General features: G+C 45.4%; 1 protein-coding gene across 1 annotated transcript; it reads left to right on the forward strand.

Annotated features, from left to right (window-relative positions):
• Positions 1 to 409: 409 nt before the first annotated feature.
• Positions 410 to 9,218, forward strand: LOC123656537 (GATOR complex protein MIOS-B). Its single transcript, XM_045592206.1, has 13 exons — positions 410 to 649; positions 946 to 1,140; positions 1,355 to 1,498; positions 1,869 to 2,021; positions 2,486 to 2,678; positions 2,997 to 3,099; positions 3,632 to 3,812; positions 4,452 to 4,627; positions 4,693 to 4,786; positions 5,073 to 5,575; positions 6,303 to 6,770; positions 7,738 to 7,970; positions 9,074 to 9,218. The coding sequence occupies exons 1-13, from the start codon at positions 526 to 528 to the stop codon at positions 9,216 to 9,218; spliced, it is 2,712 nt and encodes a 903-aa protein (XP_045448162.1). The 5' UTR covers positions 410 to 525.
• The last annotated feature ends 342 nt before the right edge of the window (positions 9,219 to 9,560 follow it).

Below are 9,560 nucleotides of genomic sequence, written 5' to 3' on the forward strand. Positions count from 1 at the left end.
CCTAATATAGACAAAAATCTTGTTAAACGCTTAAAAACTGTTTCTAACTAAATCGGTTTTGAAACTTGAAGCATTGACTATAAGTATTTTAAAGTATAGAATTATTCTAAAGGTCTGTTTTACTTTTACAGTGGAAGGTAGAATAAGTCAGTAGGACCTGTTTCTCCTCCATTAATAATTTACAATTTGAAGATATAATATGTGCGAATCGAAATTATTCCATAAATATAGTAAAATTCGACAGTAACAAAGAAAAATGAGTTAAAAACTTTAACTGTCGGAAACCGTGATCTGTCAAGTAGCGTTATCCAGAAGTGGTGAAACAGGTCCTGAATAAAAAAATTCTATTCGCTTTACATTTGGTGATTTAGGTACATAGTTAGGTTATCTTAAATGTCACTTCGGTTTTTTCCATACTACATGACAATGACACATCCTTATCATAATATTTTGTATGCAAGTCGAAGTAAATAAATAACTTAGCTAATGAATTAAAAATTCACGAGCGTGTTTTAGGTAGAAATCATGTCTGGCAATAAGCTAGACGTCCTTTGGTCGCCGATTCATCATGATAAATTCATTGTTTGGGGCCAGGATATAACCTTATACGATGTAGCTCGTCTTCAGGATATCGAAAAGAAGTCTACTTGTAAGTATAAATTAATATGTTTATTGGATTAGGCTGCTTGCCTCCTTTACTTATTATTTTTTTTTTTTGCTTATTTGTATTACAAAAGCGTATAACCAACATTGATACAGCCTGATTAAAAAATTAAAAAAAGTTCATAAGTATTGAAAACTATTGTTAAAAATCTTATTGGATAAGGGTTACAGACTAAAACTGTACATTTGTAGTCGTAGTAATTGTATCTCATAAAGTAATAAATAAAATTAACAAGAAACTGATATATCAAATCTTATTATTATTTTTTTTAATTTTGCTAGTTACTCAGCTATCTTCAGCGAGAGGCGCAACTGTGGTTGCATCCCAGAGTGCGAGTGGAGTAAGATGTGTGGATATAAGTGCTATTGTAGAACACCCTGATCCATTACTAGCACTGGGTCATGCCAGTGGTCGAGTCACATTAACTAGTCTCAAACAAACTTATGACCCTTTGGGATTGGTAGGAAGAGAATTTGGTACGTAACAAAATTGACAGTATTTTGTTTTTTACTGCAGCAACTTTTTATTTTATTTATATATATATAAAAATATTTAAAGACTAAAAATTTTATTTCTATGAAAATATAAACAAAATAATGACCTTACAGTTGCAAAAAATATGTATGAAATTAAAAACAATTGTATTAAAAAATTGTGAATGATTTATCTATACTGTTGAAATTTTTTTAGTGGCCAGATATCCCAGACCATGCATCTCTGTAGCATGGAATCGAACAGAGACAAACCTGCTAGCGGCTGGAATGGACAAGCATCGCAGTGATCATTGCATTTTGTTGTGGGACGTGCAGTCATCTGGTACTGATGATTATGATGGTAATTCTTATACGATTTTATTCTATTAGTTATAACTTTACTAAACAAGTAAATAACATACAGACACAGTCGTCTATTCCTAAGATAAACTAACTACATAATATTCGAATCATAGATAAACAGCCTAATGATATGTATGTGCACATGTAAATAATACTTATAAAAGAAATACATAATTATATTGCACCCTAGGTCACTAGTCTCGGTTCCAATATGCTAGTCAAATAATTTTTCTGCAACATGTGCTCATTCCTACCATAGACATATAGATTTAAAATATTTGTTATTGTAAAAAAACAAAAAAAAAATGAATACATAAATAAAATTTTGTACAGTTAATTCATCTTTTCATTTTCTAACGGTTTCTCAGAAGGTGTGTCACACGCTGCGTCAGAACCTGCGCGACCGATCGCCGAGCTGGGCATGGGCGAAACGGCACACAGCGTGTCTTGGTGCGGGTTCGCGCCCCGGACACTCGTCGCTTCCATGAATTTAAAACACATTAAAATATTCGACCTCCGAGGCGAGTAAAAATCTTCCATAAAGCTTACGTGGCCGTCGAGTTTATCATCAAAAGATAATAAATCTACATTTCAATTTAAAATGGAATTAGAAATAAATCTCTAATCTCGCACTAAGCGTTTTGCTTCCTCTTTCTTAATACGCACCGCAAAAATTTGGAATGCCCTTTTGGCTTCCGTTTTTCCAAATAATTACAACTTGGGTATTTTCAAATTAAGAGTGAATAGGCATCTTCTAGGCAAGCGCGCACCACCTTAGGTTGCATCTTCACTTACCGTCAGGTGAGATTGCGGTCAAGCGCTAGTCTACATATTTAAAAAAAAAATAGCACATACCTACCGCTCGTTAAACTAAAGGAAAGTAAAGTAATTGATCAATCAAATCGCGTCAACGAGAGTATCGAATTCCGCAAGTTTACTAAAGAAGGCGCCATTAGAATAATCAGTGAATACGTTCGTGTTACAGAGCGCGGCGACAAGGCCAGCGCCACGGCGACGAGCCGGCAGTGCCTGGGCGCGGCGTGCGAGCCGGCGGGCTGGCGCCTGGGCTCGCGCGGGGAGGCGGGCGCGTGCGTGTGGGACGCGCGCGCGCTGGCCCGCCCGCTGCTGCTGCTGCCCACGCCGCGCCCGCCGCGCCGCCTGCTGTGGTGCCCCACCCGGTGCGCGGCCGCGATACACACGCCCATCGCGCTGTGTCTCGCTGTGATCTCTCAATATTAAAACATGCGATATTCTCAACGAAGAAAAACTTCACTTTGACTTAACTGTTAGACTACAATTCGTCACTTGACATCCGGCTCGAAGGACTAGAAGAGGACTGGGTAGAAATTGATTTGAGCCCAGATGTCGGACTGGGTTGTTAGGATATTTTTTTACCGTCGAAGAATCCGTACTCGTAGACAATGCTCACATTTTATTTTAGTATAGGAAAATGGAAAATAAGTAACGAATGTTATTTTACAAATTTTATATTTCAGGGCAAATTTGCTGATATCTTTACAGCGCGATTCAAGCACATTGCGCTTACACGACATACAGCAGGTACATGAGTCCAAGTTGCATCCGTCGTTGGACAGCGTTGTTAGTTTTTTTTTATTCTTTTTATACTTTATAATACATTAAAACTAGCTGACTCGGCAAACGTTATCTTGCCACTAAACGCTAATTAAAAATAGGGGTTGATGGTAGAAGGGTGAAAATTTAGGGTTGTATGTATTTTTTAATGCTAAATCATAATAAAATAAATAATTTATCTAAAAATTAAAAAAAAATTTTTTGGGGTGGATTACATTTAGGGGGATGAAAAATAGATTTTGTTCGATTCTCAGAACTACCCTATATGCACACAAAATTTCATGAGAATCGGTCAAGCTGTTTCGGAGGAGTTTAACTACAAACACCGCGACACGAGAATTTTATATATTTGATTGGAAATAGTATATTTTACTATTATTTATAGATGTAGTATTTCCAGAATCTGAGTAATAATTGTAGATGAATATATATTTATCGAGTTTCAACTTTCACCGAGTGCAATATCGTATAATACGAGTATTATTGTGTCAGTCAGTAGTGATGGAGTCAGTGTGGCTAGGTGTGTGTGCGGTCGCAGGAGGGTGCTATAGAACGCGCGTGTGTCCGCCAGGCGCCTGCGCCGGCGCCGGAGGAGGCGGAGGCGGAGGCGCCGGCGGGCGGGGCGCTGGAGCGCGACGTGGCCGTGTGCGGCGCGCCGCTCGCCGCCTTCGCCTGCCACCCGGCGCAGCGGGCGCGCCTGCTCGTGCTCACCGCGGCCGGTGCGCACACGCACGCACACGCGCACGCGCACGCACACGCACACGCGCACGCACACGCGCACGCACACGCACACACAGAGCCATACGAACATTGACAGCTGATACATTAAGCAACACTTTTATAATTAAACCGAAAAGTTGCAACCTTTTTTTTATACTAGCGACCCGCCCCAGCTTCGCACGGTTACAAAAACTATCAATGTTTTTCTATTAGGTATATTATGCATGTATTATACATATAAACCTTCCTCTGGAATCACTCTAATTACTAAACCGCATCAAAACCCGTTGTGTAGTTTTAAAGATCTAAGCATACAGACAGCGGGAAGAGACTTTGTTTTATACTATGTAATGATTCGTTATTAAACATAATGTCTGAGTGTGCAAGATTAATGCGTCGCTCAGTTACGTGACCAAACTTCGTCCGAAAATACATTATACATCGCAAGTTAATAAATATAGAATGTTTATTTCTTCAATAGCCAACACATTACAATAATTTTACAAAGGTTGACTTTTTCTTATGAAACACACTCATACTTTATTACAAGGTTTAAAACGAAGTAAGCTGTTTTACAAAATAAATATCTCTCGACCACGAGTGTAGCGGCGTGTGGTGAGTAGTGACGTGTGTCGCAGGCGCGCTGTGCGAGTACACGGTGGCGGAGCGCGTGGCGCCGGCGTGGGGGGCGGGCGGCGAGCTGGCGTGGGCGGGCGGCGGGGCGCTGCGTCGCATGGCGCCCGCCTTCTACGCGCACGAGCGGGACATCTCGCACGTCATGCGGGCGCGGGCGCGCGCCGAGTACGGGCTTAAGGTGGGCGGGGCGCTGGGCGGGCTAGCGACGGCTCGGACGGTGGCACTGACTTAGGACTCTTGCAGCCGGACCTCTGGCAGAACGCCGACCTGGCCGACGACGAGGCGCTCAGCGGGGTGTGGCACTTCCTGGCGCTGAGCAAGTCGCTGGTCGAGGACGGTATGAACATAAATCCTAGCTAATAATTAATTAAATAAATAAACGCGTTACACTCGACGGCTTTCACTAAGATTTACACCTGTGTCGAGAGTCTGGAAACACACTGTACACGAGCACAAACGCTCGGACTACCGCAAGCGTTTGCATGGCCAATAAGAATACGTGCCACGTCCGGGGATCGAACTCGCAACCCCCAGCGCACCGGCTACCGGCCGGCGCTGGCAGGCCGCGCCAGCGCGCCACCCCGCCGTCGAGAGCCGAGGCGCCACTGTAGACCGGGCCGCAGGCTGCATCCGCGCCGGCGCCGGCAAGCACCCCGGCGTGCGCGCCGTGCTGCGCTCGCCGGGCGAGGGCTACCGCTCGGAGGCGGCGGCCACGCTGCTGCCCGACCTGCCCAGCCGCAAGGTGACGACGTTCCGCTCGGCCGAGCGCACGCGCGCGCTGCAGCTGTGCGGCTGGGGCTGGGGCTGGGACGGCGCGGGCGCCGGCGTGGAGCGCGCCGAGGCCGAGGGCACGCCGTGCCGCGCCGCCGCGCTGGCCGCCTTCCACCTGCGCCTGCGCGCCGCGCTGGACGTGCTGGGCCGCGCGCGCGCGCCGGCGCTGCGCGTGGCGGCGCTGGCGCTGGCGCCGTGCGGGGGCGCCGGCGCGCCGGACGAGCGCCTGTGGCGCGAGGCGCTGGCGGCGGCGGCGCCCGCGCTGCCCGACCCCTACCTGCGCGCGCTGCTGCACTTCCTGGCCGCCGCGCTGCCGCCCGCCGCGCAGCACCAGCCCGACTACTCGGCCGTGCTCGTGAGTCGGAACTCGCTATATCCAATTCTTTATTCGAGTCGGCTTCAAAATTACTCTTTAACCGACTTCCAAAAAAGGAGGAGGTTCTCAATTCGATTGTATTTTTTTATGCATGTTACTTCAGAACTTTTTGACTGGGTGGACTGATTTCGATGAAAAAAAAAAACTTTTAATCGTGTGTGTCAATCGGTGCCATTTAAATTTAATCGAGATCTAACAACTACTTTTCGAGTTATATCTATAATGCGTTTTTACTTAATTCTTTTTTCGTCTTCTTACGTTGTAGTAGTTGTCGATGTAATTGACGTCGGTTTTTTTCTTTTGCGAGCAAACACAATTATGAATTGTCTAAGTTTTAAGGCACTAATTAAATCACTAACGTAATTTACAAAATCGTCGACTATATTTCAAAATTTTTAAGTATACTATAGGTTATATAATATCGTGATGTAACTGGCGATAATAATAATCATGAATATTAATGTGTAGTCGACGAGGCAAATTCACGATTACTATATAAACTTAAAATGTGATAATTTATGTTAAAATAGTCAAAATCAAAAACAATTTTATTTAAATATGCTTCAAAAGCACTTTCGTTTACAAATTAAAATTTTAAATATTCGGAACGTAGATTCTGCAGAAAAGAATAGGCAAGACTGCGGAACAGTCACTCTTTTAAAAGATAAAATGATCAATAATCAAAGGCCATCGTATCGCCTCGCAGAACGAGACGGAGATGCGGCTGGAGGACCGCGTGGCGTTCGCGTGCATCTACCTGCCGGACGGCGCGCTGCACGAGTACGTGTCGCGGCTGTGGGCCGGGCTGCGCGAGCGCGGCTCGCTGGCGGCGCTGCTGCTGTCGGGCGTGTCGGCCGAGGGGCTGGGCGCGCTGCAGCGCTGGCTGGAGCGCTCCGGCGACGTGCAGTCGGCGGCGCTGCTGGCGGCGCGCTGCGCGGGCCCCGAGCTGCTGCGCGACGAGCGCCCGCGCGCCTGGCTGGCCGCCTACCGCGCGCTGCTGGACGCCTGGCGCCTGTGGTGGCCGCGCTGCCTGCTGGACACGTGGGCGGGCGGCGCGGCGGGCGCGGGCGCGGGCGTGGCCTGCACCTACTGCGGCAAGCCCGTGGCGGCCGCGGCCACGGCGCGCCCGCGCCCCGCCTTCGCGCGCCTGCCGCCGCCCGCCGCCAAGATGAAGGTAGGCTGGACTACTCTGTTGGGCACTCACGACTTACGTTCTGTGTACTAGTGTAGTAGTCATTGATGCCTGTCCAGGAATCTGAATCTGACTTGATTATATAAGACATATAGGATGTGAAGCCGTTGGATTGCCTGGTATGTAGAAAGTAACTGACTATCAACATACCTGTATAACTATAGGCAACCCAACGGCTACACATTGGTTCCATGCCACTAAAAGCCTGCTACATCATCGACCACGACTCCTGAAATTGCCGTTCCACTAACCACAAACGTTCCACAAACGCCGCGAGCATTGTTAGCAAATTTTATAAGCTGAACGCATATTTGAGCGCTGTCAGGTGTCAGCTGTGTGTTCACAATATGGCAGCATAGTGAAAACATTCAGCTGTAGGTGTTGTGAGTAAACATTTCGCATGGAAAACTTAATTCAACATGGATTCTTGGGAATTTATTGTTGCGCTTTTGCCGAAACGAATGAGAGATAACATTCACAATTTGACATTGACACTTGTTTTCTAAAATTCCCGCCACGTTTTGATGAAATCCAACTCTGACCCACCTATATTTTGTGGACGAAGTGGACGCGATGTGGCCGTGAGCTGTGACTCGCGACGACCACGGGCCTTAGGTGGAAAAATGGAAAAGACGTTGCGGTCGCTTAGTGGAACGGACCCAATCTATACGTGTCATACCATCATGACAGATTAAAAACTCTTTATCATCTTGATGTTGCAATTTTCAATATTTTCTTTAAAATAATCAAAAATAGTCTATCCAGGATTTTTTAGGCAACCCATTTTCAATATAATATCTAATATACTAAATTTATTACAAAATATGTTTCATTTTATTATCAGCTCGGTGAAGATCGACTTAGATTCGGTTCTTCTACCAGTTCCTTGTTAGGACAGTAATTTACTAAAGCCCACAATGACATAAACACGACATCGTCCCCCGCTCAGCAAATCTCTTCGTGCCCGAACTGCCGCAAGCCGCTCCCGCGCTGCGGCGTGTGCTCGCTGCACCTGGGCACGGCGGCGGCGGGCGGCGCCCCCGCGCCCACCGCGCTCGCCCCGCCCGCCCCCGCGCCGCCGCCCGCCCCCGGCGCGCCGGGCGCCCACTTCGACGGCTGGTTCAGCTGGTGCGTGGCGTGTCGGCACGGTGGACACGCGGCGCATCTCTTGCAGTGGTTCAGGTGACTACGCCTACTTCGTTAATTACCTCTGGTTTTTAATAAGCATTTACAGTATAACGTAATAGGCAGAAAAGATAATCCCTTCTTCTAAATGGAGAAAAACTTCTATGCCCCAAATAAATCGCCAAACAAACGTACGACTCACTACTTCTGCAGTTGGACTGCTCCAGATTTCGAGCAGGATATTTCCTGCTGTGAACTACCTCGGTTAAAATTTATAAATAAACCTCCCAGTCACATGCCTTGCAGAAAGGAGGAGACTTTTCTTATGCCTTAGAAATAAAATCTACCAATAGTTCCCCACTGGTAGTCACAAAATGAGGAAGTATAAAATGTGGATAGTGAAATGATGTAAGTAAACAGAGTTAGGTGCAGTCAAACTAGAGATACAATTATAAAACTATACAATTACTTATTAAAGAAAAAATTACTGATTAGGTTGCTTGCAGCTGCACAGCTACTGCTATTGATCCAAATCAAATTATTTAGAATATGCATTAAATTTACTACCCGCTCTAGTTTTGCATATAACTTGTGAAAACTAGTGGTACGTGTACTAACGAGTTATTGCGAAAAAGTTTAGTAGGTACTCCTAAGGAGACTTTGGCTAAAAGATCAGGACAATCTATTAAGTTACTTGTAATTTTCAACAGACATTAAGTCGCTAAGCTTAAGTCTTATTTCAACGGGGAGATATGAAATTTTTTGTAAAGTTGCAGATAGTTCTTCGAGTTATATGGCTGATTTGATTTGAAACAAATAATTTTAATAAATTTTCTTTCTATGTTCTCAAGACGTGTGATGTATGTGTTGTACTTAGAGTTCCAAACTGTGTGTAAATGACTTCGGACTAGTGACTAGTATAATAGTTTTGATTTCATTGAAATTCGTAGAACTGCATCACGAATCCTATAGCCTTAGATGTTTTTTGTTTTCGTTGAGATGTTATATATATATATTATGCTGATATTATAGACTGAATCAATCAAAAAGAAAATTATAGAGTGAGCATTCTGATCTCATACTCTCACCTTATACCTACTATTGCGTTAGTTAAGCCATGTGCTAAGTCCCCATGCCCCACACGAAGTACCTTGCCGCAGCGAGCACGCGGAGTGCCCGGTGAGCTCGTGCTCGTGCCGCTGCAGCGCGCTGGACCCGCCGGACCCGCCCCCCGCGCCCGCCTGCAACGCGCCGCCCCCGCCCGCCCCGCCCGCCGCGCACGACCCGCCCGCCGCCGACTCCTGACACCGCCGGGTGTAGCCCATGTACGAGTTTGACTCTGACTAAATCAAGTCACCAATAACTTTATGATGTATAAACTGTTCGTTAAGTTCGCCTGTCTGCGATATTGTAGTGTATATGTATTAAGAGCTGATGTGTGTATATATTTTTTTATTGAATTCATGTCCGGTTGCGTCATGTTTTAAGTTTACCCGTCAGTGATACAGTTGTAAATCAGCGCAGTTTTATTGATTTTAAAATTAAAAATATTATACTTACCCCCTAAAACATGGTGTATATTAGTGTATATTGATTTTGTTCTGTAAAATGATATATTTCTAACTAGATTTCTAAATATATAATTTT

This window comes from Melitaea cinxia, chromosome 9 (assembly GCF_905220565.1).
Source record: "Melitaea cinxia chromosome 9, ilMelCinx1.1, whole genome shotgun sequence".
Classification (NCBI taxonomy): domain Eukaryota; kingdom Metazoa; phylum Arthropoda; class Insecta; order Lepidoptera; family Nymphalidae; genus Melitaea; species Melitaea cinxia.

What these genes read in the sequence shown, in the direction of transcription:
- LOC123656537 (XM_045592206.1), top strand. Translation starts at nt 526, where the DNA reads ATGTCTGGCAATAAGCTAGACGTCCTTTGGTCGCCGATTCATCATGAT. An exon ending in ATTGGTAGGAAGAGAATTTG is followed by an intron (nt 1,141 to 1,354) that starts GTACGTAACAAA and finishes AAATTTTTTTAG; the next exon opens with TGGCCAGATATCCCAGACCA. An exon ending in TAAAATATTCGACCTCCGAG is followed by an intron (nt 2,022 to 2,485) that starts GCGAGTAAAAAT and finishes TTCGTGTTACAG; the next exon opens with AGCGCGGCGACAAGGCCAGC.